The sequence below is a fragment of the Equus asinus genome, chromosome 2 (genome assembly GCF_041296235.1).
Source record: "Equus asinus isolate D_3611 breed Donkey chromosome 2, EquAss-T2T_v2, whole genome shotgun sequence".
Classification (NCBI taxonomy): domain Eukaryota; kingdom Metazoa; phylum Chordata; class Mammalia; order Perissodactyla; family Equidae; genus Equus; species Equus asinus.
This window is the reverse complement of record NC_091791.1, coordinates 88055591-88083215: the sequence shown is the minus strand read 5'-3', so window position 1 is coordinate 88083215 and position 27625 is coordinate 88055591. Positions and strand designations below refer to the sequence as shown.

Genomic DNA, 27625 nt, shown 5'->3' with positions numbered 1-27625 from the left:
CTCTTCTCTAGTCCGAATCTATCTTTCTGCAACTGAGGCTCCCCAAACGGACTATGTAGTCCACATTCAAGTCTCGCCAGCACAGGCCACATGACAAAATCGCCTTCCTTCTCAGGGACATTAGGCCGATTTGTACACAGATGGAAACGCCACGGGGCTGTGTGTGCTGCCCTATCACACTGCAGACGCACACCTACCTCACCGCCACGATCACCAAAGCCCCTTTGCAGAGACAGCCCCTTCGCCTCGCGCTGACGACCAACAGTGCCTGAGATCCGTTTGCCCCAAATGTATTACTCTGCCGTTTTCCAAATGGAATCTCGTTCTGTTATTTCCTGCCTGTATTTCTTACCTCTCTGGATTCATTTTTATGATGCTCCACTCCTCGCTGACGTTAACAACATTTCCCAATTTTGTATTTCCCGTAAAGTTCATCAGGGTGACGTGTGCTCTTTTTTCAATGTCATTGATAAAACAATTAAATGAAATCAAACCTGGCATGGACCCTCCTGGTTTCTACTGGAAATCTCCCCAGAGGGTTCCCACGCCACATGCCACTTAGGACCTTGTGATCCATTTTCTCTGCAGGCAGGGCTTCCCGCTCACTGAAAGGGTCACCCGGCAAAAGCAATGGAAGAAACTGTAATGTTTTCCTTTTCCTTCTACCTCTGTGTAATAAAAATGACACCGACAAGTTCATCTGGCAGGACAGATTCTCTAAAATAAGGCAAGCATGACTCCACTGTCATCTAGAGGGTCACGCATTTCATTCTTCACTGTTTATCATATCCTCTGGTGCCACATGGCCCCAACAACCCTGTAGCCCGGAGCCCTTCCCGCCACAATCTCACACATACATGGTTTGCAGATAAAACCCAATTTAATCCTTCCTCATTCTTCATAATCCCCAGTTCTCCATCATATTGTAACAATTTGCTAAGTTAAAACATAAACTAGCAACTTACGTTTTGCCCCAAATTAGTACAGACTACAGTTCTTAGCCAAACACGTTCAGGGGTATCTCCAGGGAAAAAGCCATGACAAATTCTTTTAGTAGTATAGATTTTTTTCCCAATAACTTACTACTTTTTTTTTTGTCACTACACACACACACGCTCAACCATTTACCCTGAGTTTTGGGAAACTCAAAAATACATAGAACAAAGTGAAGCATATAGTGCTACACTTATTGAGGTGGGTTGGTTACTTCGTTTGCACTTAAGTTTTTTGTTCTTTTTTTTTTTTTTTTGCATGTCATTGGTAAAGCATTTTACAAGCACGTGACTAATGAGCTGACTTTGTCAGGAGCCACCACCTTAGGGACACAGCATGGATGCCACAGGCCGCGTGTTATGCACAATTTCGTGGACGCCCCTTGTAACTCTATCTCTTTCCCTCCCACTCAGAAAAGCAAATCAAAGTACAAATGATATGGACTGGTGTTATGATAATGGACTTGACTCCACTGTAATGGATATAAACAATTTATAGATGCTAGACTTTAGTCAGTGTTCATGACGATTTAATTCTGGCACCGCAGTAATGTCCATGAGTTTATTTTATTCGACAACCTAGAAAGTGAGCTTTCCCAGTAATGACCTTTGCAACTGGTGGGCTCACTGACCACCTTTTCATCCCGTCCTTCCTCCGAGGAGAATGTCTGACCTTTCTTAAGGGGTGATCATTCACAGGTCAGAAGAACTCCAGCCAAGGAAAAGTGAGATGTCCTGGAAAATAGGAAAGGGGCCAAATGGCTAGAGGCATGAAAGTGTCTTGATTTAAAAGCAAAAATAGCAGGAAAGTAGGTTTTAAAACTATAGACTGATGGACTTTTCATCTATCTCTGACAGGTTTCTAGAGTGGATTTTTTTTTATTAAGAATTTATTTTTTTTAGAGGAGTTTTAGGTTCCGAGTAAAATTGAAGGGAAGGTACACAGATTTCCCATATACTCCTTGCTCCTACTCATGCTTATCCTCCCCCACTATCAGCATCCCCCACCAGAGTGGTCCATTTGTTGCAACTGATGAATCTACACTGATACATCATAGTCACCCACAGCCCATAGCTTCCATTAGGGTTCACTCTTGGAGTCGTACATTCTATGAGTTTGGGCAAATGCATGACATGTACCCACCATCGTAGTACCATACAGAGTATTTTCACTACTGCAAAAATCCTCTGGGCTCCACCTCGTCATCTCTCCCTCCTCCTCGGCCCCTGGCAACCACTGATCCTTTTGCTGTCTCCATAGTTTTGCCTTTTCCAGAATGTCACAGAGTTGGAATCATCTAGTCTGTAGCCTTTTCAGGTTGGCTTCTTTCACTTAGTAACATGCCCTTAAGGTTCCTCCATGTCTTTCTGTGGGTTGATAGCTCACTTCTTTAGAACAGATTTTTAAATAAGAGTTTTAAGAAACTAAAATTACTAAGAGACATTGTCAGGTCAATCCCAATTGCTTTTCCAATAGGTTTACTAGTGGGATCATGAGAAAGTCATGGAGACCTCAAGGCTGGCTTTTCAGTAAGGCAACGGACATTCTCTAAGAGTAGCCCTAGGGGCTAGATGGAAAACTATGGTCAAGATAAAAACCCAAATGGTAAAGTTAAAATTCCTAGTACTGTCAACAAAGGAGAACAGGCAGATGACTCCCACTTCTAAAGCACTGGCCAACGCTACAGGGTCAGAAACAGCAATGAGACATAAACTTGCAGATATCACTGAGAAGCAACTTTAAAAGACTATAACTGAAATAATAACATAACTCATTATATTGCCAAATACAAGTCAACAACTTTTCTATATACCAGCAACAACCAATTTAAAAGAGGTGTGTGTGTGTGTGTGTGTGCGCAAACATATACGGGAAGAAGAGATGGATCCTAATTACAACTATAAAATTCTTGGAAATAAACACAATAAGAAACGATCAAGACTCACGTGAAGAAATCTTTACTGAAACATATTAATAAAAACAAAACACAACACTGTGAACGCACGAAGGAACACAATGGGTCCCTGGATAGGAACATTTAAAACCATAAAGACATCTAAAATGCACGCACACACTTCAGAGTAATTTATAAAGTCAATTAAATCCCAATAAAATCAAACCCAACGTGATTTTTATAAAACTAGGTAAGATCAACTGAAGGAAAAACTAAGTGTATAAGAACAGACAAGACATCTCATTCAAGAATAACAGCAGACTTGCCCTATTCGACAATAATTAAAATAGTGCTATATTGGTGAGGCACACAGAGTCTCCATTTAAATGCCAGAATTTAGCTTATGAAAAATGTGGCATTTCAAGACGGTAATTTCCTCTGTTCAGTAGATAATGTAGGGACAACAAGAAAGCCATTTGGAAACAAAAAGTAAATTAGCCACTCCACACCTTATACAAAAATGGATTCCAAAGAGATAAAGGAGTAAAACTTTCTTTTAATCCTTTAAAAATACTAAAGAAAAATATGGAAAACATCTTTATAAGCTTGGGGTGGGAAATATCTTCTAGATAAAATACAAAACCAAAGTACCATGGACAATTTATTGAATATAGATTACATCTCAATAAAACAATACTACTGGAGAAAGGAATACCATCAAGGAAAAAATGGCAAATTTGACTACATAGATATCCTGAAAATGTAAAATATCTACACAGTAAAAGAAAACATAAACAAAGTGTAAAGACAAGTAAAAAACAGGAAGAAAATTCTGCACCACGTGTAACAGCTAAAGAATTAATGATCAGGGGTTGGCCTCGTGGCCAAGTAGTTAAGTGCGCACACTCCACTTCAGCGGGCTAGGGTTTTGCAGGTTCGGATCCTGGGCACAGACATGGCACCGCTCATCAGGCCATGTTGAGGCGGCGTCCCACATATCAGAACTAGAAGGACCCACAACTAAAAAACCTACAACTATGTACTGGGGGGATTTTGGGAGAAAAAGTAGAAAGAAAAAAAAAAAAGAACTAATGATCAAAAAAATGTATACATATAGGTATACATGAAAAACACGGCAACCAACTGAAAACCAGGTAAAGATTATGGACAGCCAATTGACAGAAGAAATTTTTTAAGCAGTCAATAAACATACTAAGAGATGTTCCACTTCACTAATAATTGAAATTAAATTGTATTGCATTGAATAATCAAAATTAAAACAGCAATGAAATATTATTTTTCCCATCATCGTGATAAATAATGGAAAAGATTAATAATATCCATTGTTAATGAGGCTTCAGGGAAATAGACACTGTCATGCAATGATGGTCAGAGTATAAATTTGTCAAGTCTTTTTGGAGAGCATTTTGGCATTGTCTATTAACAATTTAAATATGCATAGCCTTGGGGTCAGCAATTCTCTTTCCAGGGATCTAACAAACAGAAACACTTGGAAATACATACAAGGATGTTCACTGAAGCACTGGTTGTGTTAGGAAAAGACTGGAAGTTTCCTAAGGGTTCATCACTGGGGGAATGAAGAGATGCTGTTTGGTACTGCATCACTGTAATATCTATTACAAAAAAATACAATATCATCATCAACAATACTTAGCATTAAGTGTAGTGCTGTCAAAATCCATGTGTGTGAGTGTGCGTGAATGTCAATAGGAGAGAGACTTGAAAGATGAAACCAAGTCATCAATAAAGATCACTGCTGGGGGTGACAGTGAAAATGGGGATAATAAGGTGTGAGCAGGGGAAAGACAGACTTTCACATTGCAGTTTTTACATTGGTTGACTCTTTCATATATAATATTTTTTTACTCCATCCCTGTGCCACAGCAACTTACAGAAACAGTGGACTGAGTACACAGTGTTGTGTGAACAGTGCTAAAAGCAGGATGCCACAGGTGGGAGAGCTCTCCGTGGGCTGGCACGCACAGAGAAGGCCTGGTGGAAGAGGAAGGATGAACCAGGGAACTCGAAAAAGATGTACAATTGGAATAGGCCAAACGAGAGAGAGGTGAGTTGTCCCAGAGGGTGGCGTTATCCACCAAGTCATGCCGACCCCAAAGTCATCCACAGCAAGGGTGCTGCCAAAAAGCATTTCATTCATTCATCAAGTACTTGCCGAGGGTCCACTGAGTACCAGTATTGTTCCAGGACTTCACCGTCACCATCACCACCACCACCATCATCATCCTCCTCAAAAAGTATATATTATGTAGACCAATCCATGGGGAAAAGGCATTTTCAGTGCTGGTAGGAAGATAAGTCAACTACTCTAGAGGTCAACTCACCTCTTTAAATACTATCAGTCTAAATTGCATTGATCTTTAAATTGAATATACCTTTGGACTCAGCAATCTTTTTCTTTCTTTCTTTCTTTCACCTAATAAAAAGAAAAAAACCAGCGCACCCATTTCTCCCACCCCCCATACCCCGACTCCTCCGGCAACCACCAATCTGTTCTCTATATCTATGAGCTTGGTTTCTTTTTTTTTTTAGATTCCACATATAAGAGACATCATACGGTCTTTGTCTTTGTCTGTCTGACTTATTTCACTTAGCATAATGCCCTTGAGGTCCATCCATGTAGTCGCAAATGGCAAGATTCCATTCTTTCTTTACGGCGGAATAATCACCCATTGTATATACCACATCTTCTTTATCCACTCATTCATCAGTGGACTTAGGCTGTTTCCATTTCCATATCTTGGTTATTGCAATAATACTGCAATGAACATGGGGGTGCATATATTTTTTCAAGTTAGTGTTTTGGTTTTCTTCAGATAAATACCAGAAGCAGAATTACTGGATCGTATGGTAGTTCTATTTTTAATTTTTTGAGGAATCTCCATACTGTTTTCCATAGTGGCTGCACCAGTTTACATTCCCACCAGCAGTGCACAAGGGTTGCCTTTTCACCACATTCTCAGCAGCACTTGTTATTTCTAATATTTTGACAACAGCCATTCTAACAGGTGTGAGGTGATATCTTACTGTGGTTTTGATTTGCACTTCCCTGATGACTAATGATGTTGAGCATCTTTTCATGTTTCTGTTGGCCATCTGGATGTCTTCTCTGGAAAAATACGTACTCAGATATTCTACCCATTTTTTAATCAGATTTTTTTTTTGCTATTGAGTTGTACAAGTTCTTTATGTATTTTGGATATTAGCCCCTTATCAGATATATGATTTGCAAATATTTTCTCGCATTCAGTAGGCTGTCTTTTCATTTGTTGATGGTTTCCTTTGCTGTGCAGAAGCTTTTTAGTTTGATGAAGTCCCGCTTGTTTATTTTTGCTTTTGTTGCTTTTCCTTTTGGTGCCACATTCAAAAGATCATCACCAACACTTATATCAAGGAGCTGACGGCCTATGTTTTCTTCTAGGAATTTTATAGTCTCAAGTCTTACATTCAAGTCTTTAATCCATTTTGAGTAAATTTTTCTGTATGGTATAAGATAGCGGTCAAGTTTTATTCTTTTGCATGCGGCTGTCCAATTTGCCCAACACCATTTATTGAAGAGACTGTCCTTTCCTCATTGTATATTCTTGGCTCCTTTGTTATAAATTAATTGACCTTATACATATGGGTTTATTTCTGGGGTCTCTATTCTGTTCCATTGATCTGTGTTTGTTTTTATGCCAATACCATACTGTTGTAACTACTGTAGCTTTGTAATATAGTTGGAAATCAGGCAGTGTGATATCTCTAGCTTCGTTCTTCTTTCTGGACCAGGTAATTTTATTTCCAGGACTTTATTTGAAGGAGAGGGACATTCATGGAGCTTTATTGACAAGGATTTAGAACAACTTGAATGTCCAACGACAGTAACTAGGAAGCTAAATGGTGGTACATGCACATCATGGACTACTCTCCTGCCATTAAAATTATGTTATGGAAGCATATTTAACAACATGGGGAAATGTGCATACTGTTTAGTAACAAGAGAAAAGCCAGTCACAAAACCTTATTTACAGTATGAGTGGAATTAGGTTTCTAATTTTTATTTGCATAAAAATGACTGGAAGGATTTGCATTGAAATGTTAAATTATGCCTGGGTGGAAATATTGGGAGTCATTTTTATTCTCTTCTTTAAACTCTCAATATTTTTCCATGTTTTCTCTAATCGAACTATATTATTTTTGCAATAGAAAACAAGCAACATATGGAAATCAGGGTAAATAATAAGAGCCAACAGTCCTTTTACGCTTGTTCTGAGCCAAGAACCATCCCTTAAAAATGTATCGGCAAAAGTTAACCTCCATTTGCAAGAGCAAGACAAGAAGAGACCATGCACCAGACTTTCTGGAAGTTTACAGTGAAGGCCAAGCAATCTTATCTCACATGAAGAACACTGCAAGAAGGAGAACCCGGCAGTCCATGGTCAAGGGCAGGGGGTGGGGGTAGTGTTAGAAAGAATTCCCAGGAAAGCTCCCCTCTCAGTTGGATGGCTTAAGAAGCATGTAGGACAGAGGAGAGAAAAGTGAGCACGTCAGAAACGAGGGGCTGTGGGGCCCAGAGAGGGCACAGGCACTCACTCCAGAAACACCTCTGAGAGTTTCTACTTAATATTCCAACCCAAACATATCTGCCCACACAATTGTTCATTGTGTTGTTTTTGTCCTTGTTTGCCACGTAACAACTTTTACCGCGAGGTGGAGGGCCTGGAGAACGGCACCCCAGGAGGCTGGAGCCACAGGCCTGGCCCTGGTCTTGCCCAGGAAGGACAGTGAGCCAAGCCTCCACATGCGTCCCCCAGCCTGGGGCGGACATGCTCCAACCCAAACAAGCCAGTCTGCTTTCAAGTCATGTACGTGGGGTTACCTCACCTTAACCCCCTCAGCATATTCCCCTGGAAGCCTGAGTGGAACGTTCTAGAAGGTATGGTCACCGCTTCCTAAGGTTTTGAATCTTCCTGTCAGAATACCGCGGCCCTGCTCAGAGGCCGAGGAAGCATGAGGACCAGGAAGCTCTGAGGCAGAACAGCACAGCAAGGGAGGCTCAGCTTGGCCATGAGGTCAGAACCACTTCCAGGTGACAGATCAGAGAGGGTGTGCGGGAGTGAGCACAAGACAGACAGAGCCACAGAGACAGAGAGGAAGGAGGAAGAAGGACAGAGACCGTGAGTGCAAGGAAGGGGAGAGGGAAGGGAAGAGCAAAGGGGAGGAACAGGAGATGGAAGAGGAGGAGAGAGAGGGATTTCTGAAAAGAGACAGGGACAGGAGGAAAGGAGGAAGAGAAAGAGGAGACAGGAGGTAGAGGGGAGGAGAAAAAGCGGGGAAGAGATTTTTATTCCCAGGGAAGTCTTACAAACCACCTCAGGCTTTTGGAACAAGTACCCATATAACCGTTCTAGAAGGAACCCAGCCTCACCCAAGGAAAGCAGATTCACATTAAATAATGAACTAGATGACCACACTCACTTGAATGCAGGAAGCTTTTATCTCATTGGCAGAGAGTCATTACTGCCAAGAGATTTAGTGTATGACTCCAGAATACCCCGTGACATAAAAATTAAAAGGACGTATATAAGATCTTAGGCTTCAGAGCCAACTGATATTCAGAGTGGATTACCTCCCCAGCCTTGGGCCATCTGATGTAGTTTTCTGTTTTCCATGCCAAAACACATATTTATACTAACAGTCATTTGTTTTCTTGAATTAATTTGCTTAAGGAGAAAAAGTGCACAACATTGCAGATCATACATCACTCTGTGTTTAGAACGTTACAATAAACAAACTCCAAAGACAAAGTTGGGCTGTTTAAAGACTGCTCACGTAAATGATTCACTTTAACATGTCCCCATGCATAGAGGATTTTAAAAATACCTTTTCACAACTGAGTTTTATCCCCTCAAAAAGTTTATCAAACATAGTTAAAATGGCCATACTACCCAAAGCAATCTACAGATTCAATGCAATCCCAATCAGAATCCCAATGACATTCTTCCCGGAAATAGAACAAAGAATCCTAAAATTTATATGGGGCAGCAAAAGACCCCAAATAGCTAAAGCAATTCTGAGAAACAAGAACAAAGCTGGAGGCATCACAATCCCTGATTCCAAAATGTACTACAAAGCCACAGCGATCAAAACAGCATGGTACTGGTACAAAAACAGGCACACAGATCAATGGAACAGAATTAAAGCCCAGAAATAAAACCACACATCTATGGACAGCCAATCTTTGACGAAGGAGCTAAGAATGGACAAAGGAAAGTCTCTTCAGTAAATGGTGTTGGGAAAACTGGACAGCCACATGCAAATGAATGAAAGTATCTCTTGCCCTATACAAAAATTAACTCAAAATGGACTAAAGACTTGGAGGTTAGACGTGAAACCATAAAACTTCTGGAAGAAAATACAGGCAGTACACTCTTTGACCTCAGTCTTAGAAGGATCTTTTTGAATACCAGGTCTACTCGGGCAAGGGAAACAAAAGAAAAAATAATCAAATGGGACTTCATCAGACTAAAGAGCTTCTGCAAGGCAAAGGAAACCAAGAACAAAACAAAAAGACAACCCACCAACTGGGAGAAAATATTTGCAAATCATATATCCGACAAGGGGTTAATCTCCAAAATATATAAAGAACTCACACAACTCAACAACACAAAAACAATCCAATCATAAAATGGGCAGAGGAGATGAACAGACATTTTTCCAAAGAAGATATACAGATGGCCAACAGGCACATGAAAAGCTGTTCAACATCACTAATCATCAGAGAAACGCAAATCAAAACTACACTGAGATATCACCTTGCACCTGTTAGAATGGCTATAAACACCAAGACAAAAAATAACAAATGTTGGAGAGGGTGTGGAGAAAAGGGAACCCTCATACACTGCTGGTGGGAATGCAAACTGGTGCAGCCACTATGGAAAACAATATGGAGATTTCTCAAAAAATTAAAAATAGAAATACCATACAATCCAGCTATCCCACTACTGGGTATTTATCCAAAGAACTTGAAATCAACAATTCAAAGAGATTCATGTACCCCTATGTTCATCGTAGCATTATTCACAATAGCCAAGATGTGGAAGCAACCCAAGTGACCATCGACTGATGATTGGATAAAGAAGATATGGTATATATATACAAGGGAATACTACTCAGCCATAAAAAAGACAAAATCTTCCCATTTGCAACAACATGGATGGAACTTGAGGGTATTATGTTAAGCAAGACAAGCCAGACAGAGAAAGACAAATATTTAACTCAAACAGTATCATTTCACTCATATGCGGAAGATAAACACATGGACAAACAGAACAGTTTAGTGATCACCAGAGGGAGAAGGGGGTTGGCAGAGTGGCCAAAAGGGGTAAAGGGACGTATACATACAGTTATAGACAAATAATGTACAAGAGAAATTTCACATTATAAACTATTATGACCTCAATAAATAAAATTTTTTAAAAAGCTTATCAAAACAACATCAATAATGCCTTTAATATTGTATTACATGTATATGATAAAATTAGATTCTTTTTCATACTTGGGACCATCAGCTTAACTTTGTGATCCTCTTGATCTTGTACCAAACCAAATTCAAGTCCAAAGCAAAAAGGGGCAATTTTAGCGCACAATAGAAAGTCTCATTAAAATTGTGAGAGGCATCTTCTCGAATAGAACTTTTGTGATAAAAAATAAGCCTCACATAGGACACGTGGTAGCCAAGATGTTCCAGACCGCAGCCCACACTTCGTGTCTGTCTCCAGGAAGGCAGGGAAGGTTACCTCTGGTCCTTTGCCCACTTTCGGATTAATTTCTCAGTGAGCTGCTGCCTGAGGCTGGGATCAGCTCCTCTGGGCAATGGATCAGAGCCACCAGCCTGGCCCGCCACGAAGTGTGGCAGCAGCTATCAGGACCTCCCAGGGTGTGCCTCCTCCCATGGGTGCCCGGCGCCCCACGTCCAAAGTAAGCAAGGCTGGGCAGGCCTGACCTGGAGGTGATGCACACAGCCAGTGCAATCTTTCAGACATGAATTCAGAGGTTTTGCCCAGAGGGCGGGCCAGGTGGCGTGGGGTCAGCACTTGCTCCTTTCTCTCTCTGCTTCTGCTTCTACAAGTCAGCTCCAGCGTCCACGTAACGATCTATCCCCATGCCTACAGCCTGGTTGATACGATGGTGGCCCACAGGGGCCAAGAAGATGCGTTCCAGCCCAGCAGAGCTATCCTGGGGGCCCCTGCCTGGCAGACTGGAGAGAGGACCACTGACCTGTCCCCCTACACGTCTCCCAGAGAACAGAAGCAGTCTTACCTCTCATTTCCGTTGCTGAGGAGCCATTGGACCAGGCCGTCCATTTATTCCTGTGCTTGCTGATTTCCTGGACTTTGCAGACGTAATGCCCTTGATCCGCTGGCCCGAGGGTCAGGACGGAGAGCGTGTAGAGCGCCCCGCGCCTCTCCTCCAGGAGGCGCAGCCTCCGCCGGTAGGCGCTGCGGCTGTAATTGCCGTAGTACTGCACCACCCGGAGCTTGGTCATCTTCACCATCAGGGCCTCCTGCGAGTCGGGGCGTGCGAAGAACCAGCGCACCGCCAGCAAGCTGTCCTTCCGCCTCTTCTGGGAGACGTGGCAGAGAAGGGTGGCATTTTCCCCCTCCAGGTAGTCAACCACAGGCCCTGGGGACACAGTGACATTGAGGGCCCCGCAGACCTCTGTGGAGAAAAAAGGAAGGAGGAAAATGAGGAAGGCCACTGCATTTCCCCAGGTGGACACGTGTTTTCCCCAAGGAGGCAGGGGCCCCACCCCCTCCGTGCTCACTGTCTGCCTTCTGGATGGCCAGAAGGACGGCTCCTTCTTGGGGGAGCCTCTGTGGGCTCCATGACCTCCTCTATGAGATTATCCTGTCCACGTGGGTTGCCATGGACCATCTGGCCCAGATATATTGTTTAGAATTTTGTAATTAGTTGCTGACGTTTAAAATTCAGGAGATTTCACATAAAGATTTGGATTTTAATTATTATTAAAAATTTCCAGCACATATCTATCCCTCCCACCCACCTCCCCAGGTCTGCTTCTATTAGTTCCATCACCTGCCTGAGTGGGCAGCGCTGTGGGTCTGGGGGCTGCCTGTCTGAGCCCCTCGCCCTGTCTGAGCCATTTCAACCGCAACCAAGGCAGATGCCCGGTACTGGTCAGGCAGGTGTTAAACTAGTGCCAGGGAGCTGAAACCACAGGCATTTCTCAGTTTCTTGCTCTAAGTCTCTTTGGACTCACAATCCACGGTCTCAGAGTTAAAGAGCAGGAGTAAAGAATGAATGAGCCCAGGAAGGGAGGGGTGAAAGAACCCACCAGCACCCCAAAAGATGCTCCAGGGTTCCAGGCCCCGTCCGCTACTTCCTGTCCTTTGGTTTCTTAGTTAGATCCACCCCAAGGGCTGCCCCTCCCCAAGTGCCATTCCACCCCAAGCCGACCTTGGAGGGAGCCACCCCAATGCCCACGCAGACCAGCCAGGCCAGCAGATTTCACAGAGGCTGAGCGCTTTACCTTCACCAGGAGACGCGCTGCCTGGTGTCTGCAGGGACTGTGCAGAGTGGCTGTGCTGCCCTGGAGCTCACTTGTGGAGCCACCCCCTGGCAGGTGGAGTCCAGAAAGGACACTTTGTAGGAAGGATGCTCAGAGCCTCCTTCTGCCCAAGCAGGGCCACCTTCTCATCAGGTCCCACATCCTCACCCCTACGCTGCCCAGGGCACAACTCCAGTAGGCACCATTCCCTGCCCGCCCCACTGCATAAACAGGTGTCCCCAGGGTCATCCTGAACCACAAATGTCCCCAAATGTCACCTTCTGGTCACATGAAGGGACTTGGGCCCTGAGGTCAGAGTCACCAAAAGCTTTGAACCCTGGTCAATGCTGCAGGTAAGCAATGAGGAAGGATGAAAAAGAGGTCAAAGATTTGAACTTCCCACGGTAAAGAGACTGTGAGTCAACAAGGTAAGGCCCTGGCGCAGGGGAAAGGGGTAGCACATATAAAATAGTCTTCATTGTAAAAATCCAGGCAATAAGTTCATCCCGTTGTATGGTTCCCATTATAGATCAATAAACTGAACACCTGGAGAGAGATGACTTCAGGACCAATTTTCTTTGTTTCTTTCTCATCTCTTAGAAGCCAGGCCCCCCAGGAGACTCCAGGATACTCCAGACCTTTAACTTAATCATATCCATAAAATGCCTTTTGCCATATAAGGTGACATTCACAGGTTCCAGGGCATAGAACACAGACATCCTTGGGGGCCATTATTCAGCCAACCATGGGGGTCTTTCCTCACCTTAAAAAAATGGAAGTAAATGCAGAAGAAAAAGGATGATGCTTGGCTGGTCTCTAAGCAGCTTTTGAACAAGAATGAGAATGAGAATGGTCTTCTCTGTCCACGGTGACAAGAGACAAAGCCAGCCCAGGAAGATACTCGAGAATGCAGACCAACAGGTAACCGAGGAAGCACGTGCTCTCTGCTAACAATCTCACTGTCCACACAAGTCACTCACGAGGGACAAAGGAAGAGGAACTACCCCCCATCTCCTGTGCATCTTGCCCACCTGACCCACACCTTGCCTGTGCGCCACATTAAATCAGTCGAGAGCATTTCCCTAAGGCCCTGTCTAAGGTCCACATGGGCCCCCATGGCGGGACCTCCCTGGTGAGCAGCGACACAGCCCGGAACACCAGGCTGACCCCACTCCGACAGCTGCCCAGGGGTTCGGCAGGCGGAGAGCAGCAGAGAGGCAGCAGCTGGCTTCCAGAATTGAAGTCCAGCTCCACCCACCCCCAAGGGCTCCCCATTGGAGTCAAGGAGACCTGGGGAAGGCAGGAAATTGAAACAATATGGGTGGGATGAGAGCGCAGCGCCGGGACCCCACACTCCAGTCTCCTATTAACGCCGCTTGAAGGACGGATTATTTATAGTGACTGAAACCAGGAGACCCTGCCAAGTGCTCTGGTCCCCATGGGAGGCCAGATTCCATCCGAGCTGCAAACGAGTAACCCTTCCACTTCTGCAGCTCAGGCCAGGAGTCAGCAGCTCCCATGAAAGGGGACGGACTGAACCGTCTTCCCAACATGAGCTCTCCTGTCTTTTTACCAGGGCGCCTCTCCGCCTTCCTTCAGCCCCACATTCTCTTACCAAGGGCTCCAGCAGGTTTCTCCCACTGAAGTGCAAAGGTTCTTGTGATGGGCTTAATTCTGTCACCCCCAAATCCATATGTTGAAGCCCAGACCCCTGGGACTCAGAATGTGACTGTATTTAGAGATAGTGCCTTCAAAGAGGTGACTAAGTTAAAATGAGGCCATAAGGATGGATCCTAAGCCAATATGACTGGTGTCATTATAAGAAGAGATCAGGACACAGACACACAGAGGGATGACCATGTGAGGACACAGGGAGGAGACGGCCATCTACAAACCAAGGAGAGGACCCAGAAGAAACCAACCCGGTTGACACCTTGATCTCAGACTTCCGGCCTCCAGGACTGTGAGAAATAAATTTCTGTTCTTTAAGCCATCCAGTCTGTGGCACTTCGTTACGACAACTCTAGCAAAGCGATTCAACCTTGTTCACAGGAAGGCTCATTTCGGCCCTACATCTGCCACCGACCCAGATGTTGACACCCACTTTCAACACGAGGGTTTGAAATAGCGATGCTCAAGGGCCCCTCAGAATCTTAAAGCTCTGCTAGCAGACACAGGCTCTCAGGTCGTGGGGGTCCCCCTCGTGCTTGCGATAGGCTTTCTCAGGAAGCCAGGTTTCCCGGTAACGCCTGCCCCTGACACTGAAGATGGCTACCTTAGACCTAGCAAACGCAACTCGTATGGGTGCAGCCGTGAGAAGTGGCATCGCCAGAGGGAGCAGAGAAAACACAGGGAGAGGACCCAGAGCCTGGCCAATGTTAGCTGAGCTGGATGTTTAATTACACACTGGGAGAGACCATCACTCTGCTTCTGCCCACTGCAGTCATCAGGCCCCCTACGGCTCAGTAGAGAAAATAGCAATGGGGTCAGGACGGCGGAAGCCAGGACAACACCAGCATTTGGAGGCAGGTGCCCAGAGGGCAGTGTCTGTGGGAGTCGAGGCCCTCCCTTCTGCATCTCAGTCAGTCTGAACGACCCAGCACACACCCTGCAGGGCAGCGGGGCAAGCTGGGCACCCAGGGGCCAAGCCAGACACAAGACAGGGGAGGGTGGGCGTCACGAGACCCTCCTACACCAGGCAAGGAGCAGCCCCAGGCAGGGTAGAGTCGCCCCTCTCCTGGCCTACAAGGGAGACTTGTTGAAGTCACCCTGGCCCAGAGAAGAAGTTAATTTCTTGCCTTGCCACCCAGAGTTCCTGCTTCCTCCAGTCTGTGTCCAGCTTAGCTTTGATCACTTAATCACTCAACAGATAATTTCTGAGCAACAGCCATGTGCTGGCACAGTGTGAAGATGGCACTCCTAACCTCGTGGAGCTCTGAGGCCAGTGCACAAGGCAGCCAGTCATCAGGAAAAAGACACAGGAGTAAGGGATTACAAACAGTGCCACATGCTACAGAGAAAAGGTGCAGGGTGTATGAAAATCAGGGCAGGATCCTGATCTAGTCTGCGGGGTCAGGGAGGAAAGAAACACCATGAGCTGAAGGCTGAGCTAGAGTTAATGAAATAAAATTCAGGGCAGAAGCGAGGAATGATGCTCCTGGGAGAGGGTCCCACCTATGCAAAGAGCCTGAGGCAGGAGGCACCTGGTGGAGGCTGGAAATAGAACAGTGCTCTGCACCGTGGCCCAGGCAGCCACCCACCCGGGTCTGCAGATGGAGCATAGGAAGGGACCTTCCACCTCAGTCAGGACCTCGAAGACCAATTTTTAAAGGAGGAATATGACAACATGGGCAGGGAAGAGATGGACCCAACAGAGGGGCGGGACTCCTGCTCTGGGAACCTTATTTCTTGCACCAGCACATCCTCTGGTACTTGGTAGCCCCAGCTGTCCCGTGTGGGCTGGGCACCGGGACGCCCTGCCTTCCAGTGGCTTGGTGGGGCTGGGCGGAGAGCCAGGGGTTGGCCTTTGACAAAACTGGGTTGGAAACCTGCTTCTGTTAGGTGTGAGGCTCTCAGAGCCTCAGTTTCCTCATCTGAAAAATGGGAAGATGATGACTTGTGTGGTGAGTGTAAGCCTCCAATGAGAAAACACCCTTAAAATACTCATAAAAAGGTGTGCATGCCTGAGAGCCGGGCAGGTGGGGCAGCAGAAAGTGACACACACGCCACCTGTGAGCAGGGGGCGGCTTCTTGGGGGTCTGATCTGCAGTCACACAGCCCTACACTCAGAGAGGCCCCCCACTTGGTTTCACTTCGGCTGCCACTCCCTTGAAATTTTAATCATTTTTGAATAAGGGGCCCCACATTTCATTTTGCACTGGGTTCCACAAATTAGATAGCTGGTTCAGCCTGAGAATGAACATTATATTCCTGTGGGTAAGATTTATGGGGTCTAACCCTCTTGTTCCCATCTGGATAATGTCATGAAAGGGACTAACACAGCTCTGAAAACAGCCTAAAATCCGTGTAGCTGGATAGTACACATCCTACTCATCTAATCCACGACCTCTCCTTCGAGTACCCTTCGTGAGGGGGAGGATGAAACTTCCAGGTGCAGGAGAGTACAGAACGTCTAAGAGACACAAGACACCTGCCTTGCCTGAGACGCAGAGGTGGGCATGGCCGGGCTCCCTCTGTCCCGCCCTGGCCGGTGATGTGCTAGTGGCTCTGTGCCCCAGACTCCCTCTCTGTCCCGAGGAAACTGCCCCCACTCACTTCAGGGAGCCAGAAGGCTCTACATTTATAAGAAATGTAAATTGTCTGTGCCATTTTGCAGTGACAATCTCATTCTCATTAAAAGGAGAGTCCGAATTCATGACAAATAAATCTCTGAAAGAAACACAATTGTCTTACTTAAAAACCAATGGCACAGGAGCCAGCATTTTCTGAGCACCAAGCAGAGGTGCACCCAGACCTAGCCCGTAGGGTGATGCATTCCTGTTAAGCCCATCACGCATCCAGGACAAACACGCAGGCTCGGCCAACGATAAAGGCAACATTTGCTGGGCGTGAGCCCTGTGCCAAGCACTGCTCAAGATACTTGAGATGTATTTTCTCAGTTTATCGTCACACTATGTTTATCCCCATTTTACAGACCAGAGAAGTGAGACAGAGAGCCTAAGCCACTTCTTCCGGCTCATTCAGAACCTATAGGCTGGAATCAGAACCTAGAGGCGACCTGGCTTCAAAGTCAACCATCGACCACCACTCGGGACCACAGCTTGTCTTTTATGAACTATTTTGACCCTCAGTTTCCTTTTCTGTAAAATGAGAGGTGGAACCACGTGACTGCTAAGGTTGTGCTCGGCTCCAAAATAAAGGGGTAGAAAAGTGTAGGGGTTGAATCCAGGTTTATGGATAAAGCGCCTCTCCCAGGCCCTCCCCTGGGGAATCGTGACAAGGAATCGTGGGCGAAACGCTTAGAAGAGTGGGTGGCACACGGTGAGTCCTGCACAAGCAGAAGCTGTCATCATTATCCAAGGAGTGACCTTGGGCACAGCCAGGCCAGACAATAAAGGACCCCGAACTCCAGCTCTCGAGGCTTCTAAGTTCTCCTGCAAATACAAGAATGTCTTCGAACCCCAAGAAGCCACTCTTGTGGGGGGGTGCCCTCTCTGGCAGCACCTGCGATTAGGAAGGTGGTCCTGGAGCCTGGGGGAGGAAGACCCCTGTACCCCAGGCATCCTGATGGCTGCTGGCTACTCCACGAAGGCCACCAGAGCTGGCCTGGCCCAACCATCCCAGTTAAACCTCCAGTCATTGTCAGCAAAGCCGGTGACAACTGAGAAAAGAACATGTCCCACACCGATTTCAGGGTCCCTGGAAGCCCCACCACACTGGTAGCCGGGGAACAATGGGTGAATTTCTTCCCACTGTGATTCAAGTCACTCCTCCTCACACTCGGCCCTCTGCTGGCTCAAATGCCAGCTCCACCACTCGGTCGCTGGGTCACCCTCAGAAAATTACTTAACTCGGAGCAGCAGCTCCCTTACTGACAAAACAATGGCAACACAATTTAGCCAGTTGGAGCACAGAGTCCAGAGCCAGGCTTCCTGGGGTTCAAATCCCCACTCCACCACTCACAAGCCTTGTGACTCAAGGCAAGTCAATTCACCAGCCTGTGCCTCAGTTTCCTCATCTATAAAATGGGAGTAATAACATCACCTCCCTCAGAGGTTACTGGCAAGTTTGCATTAATGTTTGCAAAGCACCTGGACAGATAAATATTTGCTCCTGTCATTATGATTTTGAAGCGTTGTTGTGATTAAATGAGATAACACCGAGCACCGCAGCTGGCACCCAGCGGGCACCCAGGAAACGGGAGAACCACTGCTATACTTATTATTACTATTATTCTAGCCAGCATGGCCCCTTCCAGCCCCGAGGCAGGCAGGTAGCCCCCTGGGGAATAAAGAGAGAAACTTCTTCAGCAACTAAGAAGGGAGAGCAGAAACCCCAAATGTAAGCCGGCAGCGTGAGCAGGGGCTGCCCCGGAGGCGGGGCGCTCTGTCAGGGCCCGGCTCCCCCAGCCGTGGGTACCCCCATCTCACGAGGCCTGGGCATCCCAAACGCCCACGAGCAAGGGGCAAGGCCAGTCCCTTCCGAGGGGCTCTCCGAAGAGAGTTCTAGAGAAGGTGCTGCCCAGGCAGACCTGCCAACAGTCGTCGGTCCTGACAGCTGGGGAGGAAAAAGAAAAGCAAGCGACCCCGGGGGCCGGCGCGCTCCCGCTGAAACCTTCACCCCGCGGCCCGGCCTGGAAGAACCCGGGCTGTGTGCGCGCCCCCGCGGAGCCGGGAGCCCGGCAGCGGGGAAGCGCGCCCGCGCCCTCGGGGAGCCTGGGGCCGCCGCTGCGCTCCGCTCCGCTCCGCCCGGGGACGCGAGCCCCGCGCCCGCTGCGGCCGGGGAGGGGCGGCCCAAGGCGGCGGGCCTCCCGGCCAGGCCGAGCCCCGATCCCCGAGCCCGAGCCCCGGCGGCCCCGCGCCGCGGCCCCGCCCGCCCGCGGGGCCCCGGAGCCGCCCGGCCCGCGCGCTTACCCGGGGCCGGAGCCCGCGCCAGCAGCACGGCCGCCGCCAGCGCCACGAGCCGCATCTCCCCGCCGCCGCCGCCGGCGCTGGGACCCGGAGCCGCGCGCCGCCGCCCGGCCTCGCCGTCCGCCAGCCCGCCCCGCGCCCGCCCCGGCCCCGGCCCCGGCCCGCCCCTCGGCGGCCCGCCCCGCTGGGCCGGCGCGCTGGGTGCCTCGGGCCGCCCGGCAACAGCGCGGCCCCGCGCCTGCGCTCCCTCGGCGAGCCCGGGGGTCCCACGTTCACCGGCCCCACTTTGCGGATGAGAAAACTGAGGCTCTGAGAGCTGATCGCTCAGACGCAGGACGCACAGAGCTGCAGTGGGACTGGCGGTCCCTCTGCATCGCTGACACAGTTGTTGCTGAGGGGAGGGCGCCTTGGAGCCTCGGGGTGCTTGTGGGGGTGGGCGGGGAACTACCAAAGGCAGCGGCTGCCCTTGACCTTAGGCTCACCTGGTGCATAGGGGACCTCCGGGGGTCGCTCTCGCCACAGGGACCTTTGAGAGCCAAGGAGCAGCTGAGCTTTGGGGGCGGGGGGAGGGGAGCGGATGGGGACCCTTGGAAAATTGACAGGGTCCGCACAGATAAGTCCAGAGCGTGTGGACACAACAGACAATAGTGATCACTTCGAGCGCCTTCAGCCACAGGCCTGGCCTAGGGACTTTGTACCATGTCACTAAGTCCTGCCACTGTGAGACCCTGGCACTGCTCCTTAATCTCCGTGTGCCTCAGTTTCCTGCATCTGTTCAATGGGGAAATGGGCGTGACCCTCAGGGAGTATTTAAGACGGAGTGAGACAGTTTCTGTTAAAGCGCTGCCCCTGACAGGGAATATCAGCCATCATTACCATTATTATTATAGACAAGGAAGCAGAGGCAGGGAGATGAAGGAGCTGACCCGGGTCACCCAGCCAGGGAGTGATGACAAGGCCGCTCAGCCCAGGTCACTCCAGGCGATGCCTGGTCTCTTCGCCAAGGTTCTAAACTTGGGGTGTGAGCGTGATCGATGTGCTAGTCCAGGATCTCTAGAGCAAGAACAGCGTGTGTGAGGGCTGTTTCATGTGTGTTTGTCAGGGGAGGTCTTTGTGGGGTTCCAGAAAAGGCGGGCCCTGCTTGGGGGTGGGTCCCTGGAGGAGGGAGAGAACAGGATCCCCATCTCCTTCCCCTAAGGGCAGGGAGGAGGGGTGCGGAAGACCTGGAGAGGGAGGTGGTGCCCACCAGTGGTGCACCCCAGGGCGTGTCCCAGAGGGACCGTCCACCCCCACAGCCCAGGCCAGTGGGTACAAGCCTTTTGATCTCTCCAAATCCCAGTCACTTCCTGGGGGCCCAGGGTCCCCAGAGGGCCCTTCTAGCTGGGAGGCTCATATGGAACAGGGACCTGCAGGGACTAGGCTGACCACCAAGGCAGCTGGACTGGAGGGAGTGGCCCCAGCCCTCACTAGGCTGGGGAAAGGACCTGAGGAGCTCATGGTGAACTGGCTGCAAGGTCCCTGGGTCTGATCTTGAAGACAGAACTGATGTCAAAGCGGATCCTACAACCCAGGAATGCAGACGTTCCTGGGAGACTTACAGACCAGAGCTTGGAAACCACTTTGCACAAGTGAGCAACTGGGCCTCACACCCCATGCCTGTGAGGTCCCAGGCTCTGTTTTACAGATTAGTAAGCTGAGACTCAAAGAGGACCAGAAACCTGTCCAGGGTTCTATGGGCACCAGTGTCTGAACTGGAACTCGAATTCTGACTGGGGAAGACAGTGCTTGGCGGGATAGGGGAAAGGATCCTGGAAGAGGAACGTTGGTTCTGAAAGCATCCCATCGTGGGTACCAGTTGTGGGCCCTTGGGCAATGTAATATCTCTGAACCTCATTTTGCAGATGAAAGTGACATATGCAAATGGCACATCAGCATGACCCCACGAGGGCTGGGAGCTGAGGAAGCAGAGGGTTTGGTGTCCTCCGTGACCTCCCACTTCAACCTTTGCACTTGCAATTTACTCTATGAGTCGGTGGAAAGTAGAAGGGGCCCCTTCCACATGTTGACCACACTTGGAGGGCCTATTTCCCCCTTGGGTCCTTGTATCATTTCTAAGTATCAGTCTCTGCTTGCAGAACTGAGCAGACATTCAACCAGCATTAGACCGAAACGCCCACCCTTTCTTTCCCTGGCTTTCTCTTTGCCAAAACCGGTGCTGCATTGCGGACTGGGGGCTGGAAAGTGCTTTTCTTGCAGTTCTGTGATACACAACATTGTTCTCTTTTCAGCTGTGTGCTCTCTCAGTGCTTTTCAGCTTCCGGAATCATCTTCCAGACCATCTTGGGAAGACCTCTGGGCTAGGCTGCGTGACACAGGAACAGGGAAATTCACCCAGACCCCAGGGGGACCCAGCCAGTGACCCAGATGAGCCTCAGTATGTCAGTTGTTCTGGACTACAGCAGCAAAGGTCTTCCAGATATTTCCCTTCGCCCTGGTGCCTGCCCATTCACTCACAAGCTTCGGACCATTTGAAAATCTCCCACTGACTTTATTTGTCCAACCCCTGGCTCTATCAGGTGTGACTGTGGGCAGAATTAGAAGAATAATGCAATCCAATTATTTTTTTAGAATTACCTCTTCTAAAAATGTCCCCATCTAGGGGTTCTGGACAAGCATTCTGATGGTTCTGAAGTCGGTCCAGGTCCCTGCGGACACTAAGCAACATGCAGCCCCTACTCAACTAATCCTGATTCCTCCAGTCATCAGAGGAAGCATCTTAGAAATCCGAATTCCCTCCAAATAAATGCATTCTGCTGTCCCATTGCAGGCTGGGGAGGGGAGATCTCTTTTCGCTTTCATTATTCAGTCGTTTGCTAAAACCTGAGTCTGAGATGAAAGAGGATGGCGTGGTTTTGTAACCAGCTTGATGTCGTGTATAGCAAATATGTTCCTAACTGAAAACACCAAGGCAAAGTAAACTGCCCACCTTGTAAGGTGCTCAGCACATCTGTGTTGCTTGTTCAATCTGGATTTAGACAAGTAATTTTTAAGATTTCCTCCTCCACACTGCTCACAAGCATTTTCCTGCTAGAAGCAGTTAGTTGCACACCTGAATATCACTAAAAGGGAGTGGACAAGGAGTAGAGTCTGGGTTAAAGGGGTTCCAGCTCTGACTGATGGGGGAGGATATGAAAGAAGAGATCGTGCTTACAGAGGATGCGTCCATCCAGTCAGAAGGAAAAGCCATGAGCCAACCACGGCCGAACTTTCATGAAGCTGCAGCATCTTTCGCCTGCACGACAGGGGAAGGGGTGTGGGGTGCACTGGGTTTTTCCTAAAAGTAAGGAAGTGTGAAGCTGTAAGCCTGACAGTGTATTTAGATACAAATAGCTTCTCCAAACCAACATCACCAGGGACTCTGGTGAATTGGGTCATCCCACAACCTTAGCAGGAAATGGGAGGGGGGTTTCAGGGCCCCTGCAGGCTGGCTGCATACAGAAAGAAATGACCCCCAGATTCCAGAAGGCTCCAGATGGAAGGGATTGCAATGAGGGTGCAGATTATCTACCTCACTGACCAAAATGGAAGCCAAGCCCACTTCCTCTTCCTAGTCACTGTGCTGGAAACATTTACAGTGAAAGTTGCCCTTGAACTGAAGCTTAAAGGATGCTGGGAGAGTCTGCAGACAGAGGGTGAGAGGCTTGTTCCAGGCGAGGGAACAGCCTGTGTCAAAGCGCAGAGGCTAAAGGACGCAGGACTCTCAAGTCCTATAGGTGGCTTCTGGGGGCCTAGCAGACCAGTTGTATCTAGGAAGTGAGATGTGGAAAGAGGGACAGCAGGAGAAAAGCCCTGGAGGCTCCCAACTGCCAAGCCCAGGAGTTTGTACTCCGTGCCAATGATGATGGGTGCCATCAATGAAGGAGGGGAGACGTCACAAGGGTCCCCCAGTTATCACAGAGGGAGGACCCCTAGGAGAAGAGCAGGCTTGGAGAAAGGGACTACATTGAATCTAATATGTGCAATACAGTTGACGGAAGATCTAAGAGAAATGTTGAATTTTAGACTCTACAGCTCACAGTGAGGGGAGAGCCAGAGAAAGACAACTGACATCCTCAAGCGGGTGTGAGATGCCTTGGAAATGAATGCCATTGTCCAGGATCCATCCTCTGAGACGAGAGAAGGGCTGAGAACTGATCCCTAGAAAATCCACTCCTACACAGTGCCCTGCATGTGGTGGGCCATCGATAAGTGTTTCAGGGGTACATCCATGAATTAGTAAGCGAGAAAGAAAGGAAGCTGGGGCTGCCATAACAGAGTACCACAAACAGGGGGCTTAAACAAGAGGAATGGGTTGTCTCCCAGTTCTGCAGGCTGGAAATCTGAGATCAAGATGTCGGTAGGCTTGGTTTCTACTGGGTCCTCTCCTTGCCTGGTGGATGGCTGTCTTCTCTCTGCGTCTTCACATAGTCTTCCCTCTGTGCATGTCTGTGGCCTAATCCCCTCTTCTTATAAGGACACCGGTCATAATGGATTAGGGCCCACCCTGAGGACCACATTTTAATTTAATTACCTCCTTAAGGGCCCTGTCTCCAAATGCAGCCACTTTCTGAAGTACTGGGGTTTAGGACTTCAACATACGGATTTTGGAGAAGACACAATTCAGCCCAGAACAGAAGGGACGAAGAGAGGGAGAGGAGGGAAGAGGAAGATGGGTTATTATTTGAGAGAGCAGCTGAAGAGGGAGCTGATGAAGGAGGGGGACAGATAGAGATGGGAGAGGGGAGGTGGGAGACTGTGCTGTGCCTGGAGGCCCAGTCACCCAGGTCAGCTACCAAAGAAAGGGGCAACTGATGCTAAAACAACAGGCAATGAGAGAAGCGAGAAAATTGCTAATCCTCTCATGCTAACGTGGGGTTGAGAAACGAAGAGGAGTCTGGGAAGAGACACCTCTCCCCTCTGGTGCTTTTCAGACGTTCCTGAATAACAGCCCTTATTGAGCCAGGAGATGTGAGCTGACAGCAGCTTTCACGCCGGAACCTGCCAAGAGGCCCCCCGCCCAGCCCTCAGCCCCCATCACACCCCTCAGCCTATCCTCGTCTCCCGGCCCCACCCTCCTGTGCAGTGTGGGTGCTTCGTGCTTTAGGTTATATGCATAAGGAAGGGCCAGTGATGGAGCTGGGCAGAGCCCATCTTTGGAGAGACAGCCAGTGGCCCCCTAGCAGTGTCCCCTAGGGGTCTTTGGAAATGTGTGGGACATTTTTGACTGCTGTAACGATATTGGAGGTGGGTGCACAACTGGCACTCAGGGACAGAGGCTGTGACGTGAGTGCCCTACCATGCAGTGGGCAGTCTGCCCAGGGAGTAACATCCACACGAAATGCCAATCACGCCACCACCGAGAAACAGAGACAGGGTGAGTGGCAGTCACTGATGCAGTGCTCTGGGGCACCCGAGGGCTTCTGGGGTTTTGTGAGAAGAGGGTTTACGAGACTCAGAGTCATGCCCAAGTGCAAACTGGCTGTTGATTGTCTTACCTCAGCTCCGGGTCAGCATGCTGCTGGCACCCAGCTTGTATGCTGCTCTCGGATTAGGCACCTTCAAGCCGAGTCTCCCGCTGCCAGCCTGACTTTCCTCTCGCATCTACTCTGTTTCTGCAGGGGAGCGCTGTTGCCCTCTGGACGTAGCTGGGGCCAGCTGAGCACTGCTTTCAGCTACCTGGACAGGAAAGTCAGAGTCAGGATGCTCAGGCTCCTCCCAAACACTGGCCCGAATGGAGCCAGGGCTGGCCTGCAGGACCCCGGGCAGCTGCTGGGCCAAGCGCAGGCCTCCATCACAGGCAGGCCAGGTTGCTCCTCCCACCCTTTCTGGACGGGTGAGAGCAGGATGCAGGGAGCTAGCCCTTTGTGTAGCCTCCAGCGTAACCTCTTTCTGAGGCAGAGAAAGCTGAGGCTGCCCATCCTACCTACCCTTTCACCGCACCCCCCCCCCCCCGCACATGTGCGTGCACCCCATTCCACACACGGATGGATGAGAGATGAGACCTCTTCAGGGTGTGTTTCCGTCTTCCTGGCACCCACCCCTCCTCAGGTAAACTCCAAGATCTGGTCCAACTTCTCTTCCATAGTCCCACCCAAACTCCACTTCCATCCCTTCAGGGACTTTTTCTGAACCTATAGCTAACTGATGAACTAATTCATGCTAACGTGTAAAAGGCTGGTATTGTCTGATTATGTGAGCTTTCCAAAAACATTATTATTGACATAGACAGGGCAAATTTTAAGTCAATGAATGGCACTCTGATGGTGAAATTGCTGAACTATTAACTGCCCAAGGAGAAGATTTTGGGGACAAGGGGTTAGCTCTCTACGGGGCAAAATAAACCCTCTTTTCCCTGTTCATAAGCATAGCCTTATCCTAAAAATACAGCACCCGGTCATAACAGCATGGTATGTGTGTACTAACTGCCCCTCCATAGGGCTGCAAGGTTGCTATCCTTTCAAGACTCAGCTTGAAGAGGCATCTCCTCTTCCGGGAAGCGTTCCAAGCCCCCAAAGGCTGCATTAGGTACCCTTTTCAGAGCCCCACAGTTTCCTATACAAACCCCTACCTACAGCATCTTTGATCCTTAACACTGGCCGTCAGTCATCTGTGTCCCTCCGCTTGAGCCCAGGCCCTGGGTGTGGGGGAAGCAGTGGGTGAGTGTCTGTGGAATGAATGATGGATGTTCCACGTGAGTACTCCCAGGCTGCATTTTTCAAACAGGGGTCCCACGAACAACCCCAAGGCTCTTCATGCTCCCTAATGGAATTCTTAAAACTTTAGGAAGATCTAGAAAAAATTTTAAAGCACATAGATTATCTGGAAAAGCACCTTATAAACACCTGGTGGCACCTGGCTCCTGTGCCCTCTTTGCATTTAGGTTGGCAATCATGGTGACGCGATGGCTTTAATACATATCCATGCTGTCAGTGCTGGGAATCTGCATCCTGTGGGCACATGGCAGTGAGGACCTGTCAGCCCCAGGAGAATCTGCCTCACGTTCAGTCTCATATTCACTTAGGAGGCAACTTGGTTTTGCAAGCACCGAGCTCAACAGTCACATAAAATTAATGTTCTCAATCTGAGTTTTATTGCTGTTGTAATTGTGTTTGTATTTAATTTACACATTTGTTTTTGTTTTATAGTTATAAAGCAACTATAAACTTGAATGTTTGTGTTTGTGCTAAGTCGTTGTTTAAGCAGCAATAACTTAAGTCAACATGGGCCCTGTAAGAACGTTCTTGGCCTTTGAAAGGATGCTATTCAAGTTTGCAAAACATCGCTATGGGGAGTTCTCATCCTCTTCTCCTAGGACTGACGGTACCTCGGCTGGGCTCGGCAGCTCCTGTGTATGCCCTGGGAGGGCTGCAGGAAGTCCGGCTGCAGAGCGCCAACAAGCCCTCAGGGGTTCGAGCATCATTCATGGACCTTCTTTCCAGGTCCCTGCTTTCTCTCTGCCCGGAGCCAGGTACAGCAAGCACAGCCCAATGCAGAGCAGCAGGTTCCACACACGCAAACACACACATACACACTCACATATTCACACACACACATATACACACGGTGTTTGGCTCCTGGTGCCAGGCTTTGAGAGCTGGACAAGGCATTTTCGTGAACTTCTTGTTCCATCTTCCCTAAAGCTCAGCACATCCAGGTCCCCATCCTCCCTGTGCCCAGCTCATTTCCCAGTGGGGCCTTCAGGTCAGTCCACCGGAAGGGGAAGCATTAGAGACTTAGAAGAGAATTGAAGAGAACCTACAGTGGTCTCTTAACCAAGCCCCACGCCACCACATGCTCACACATCAAATTCCTTCTACAAAACCCTCTGACAGGTCCCAAGGCACTCCGAGTGCTGGGGGCCAGCAGGCCACTCTTCACCCAAGTCAGTGGCTTGTCCCCAAATGTATTTATGCCATCCCGGGCAATTAAATGAACAGACACTGATGGAGCGCTCACTGCCTGCTTGCTCTCCTCAGGACCTGGGGCCAGGAAGGTTCCCACTGGAAACAGGGACCTCCCTGAGCCTTGTCGCCTGCTGCCCTTCAGCATCTGTATTCATTTGCTACGGCTACCATAACAAGATACTGCAGAATGAGGGGCTTAAACCACAGACATTCTCCATCTCACGGTTCTGGAGGCTGGAAGTCCAAAATCAAGGTGTCAGCAGGGTTGGTGTCTTCTGAGGCCTCTGTCCTTGGCTTATAGACAGCTGTCTTCTTCCTGTGTCCTCACATGGTCTTCCCTCTGTGTGTGTCTGTGTCCTAATTTCCTCTTCTTATAAGGACACCAGTCATAGTTGATTGGAGCCCATCCTAAGGACCTCATTTTACCTTAATTACCTGTTTGTTTGTGCTTTTGCTGAGGAAGATTGTCCCTGAGGTAACATCTGTGCCAACCTTCCTCTATTTTGTATGTGGGACGCTGCCGCAGCATGGCTTGATGAGCGGTGTGTAAGTCCACGCCCAGATCCGAACCCATGAACCCCTGGCCTCCACAGCAGAGTGTGTGAACTTAACC

At 48.7% G+C, this 27625-nt stretch overlaps 1 protein-coding gene across 2 annotated transcripts in view; it reads right to left on the bottom strand.

Moving 5' to 3' along the window:
• Positions 1-19212, bottom strand: part of VSTM4 (V-set and transmembrane domain containing 4) — a 96655-nt gene extending 77443 nt beyond the window's left edge. For both annotated transcript variants that reach the window (XM_070493244.1, XM_044759414.2), the window contains exons 1-2: positions 19073-19212; positions 11231-11629 (exon numbers count right to left, since the gene is read on the bottom strand). In XM_070493244.1, coding sequence (XP_070349345.1) covers positions 11231-11629; positions 19073-19127 — 454 coding nt within the window. In that variant the 5' untranslated portion in view covers positions 19128-19212. The remainder of the gene's footprint in view (positions 1-11230; positions 11630-19072) is intronic.
• Between the last annotated feature and the right edge of the window lie 8413 nt (positions 19213-27625).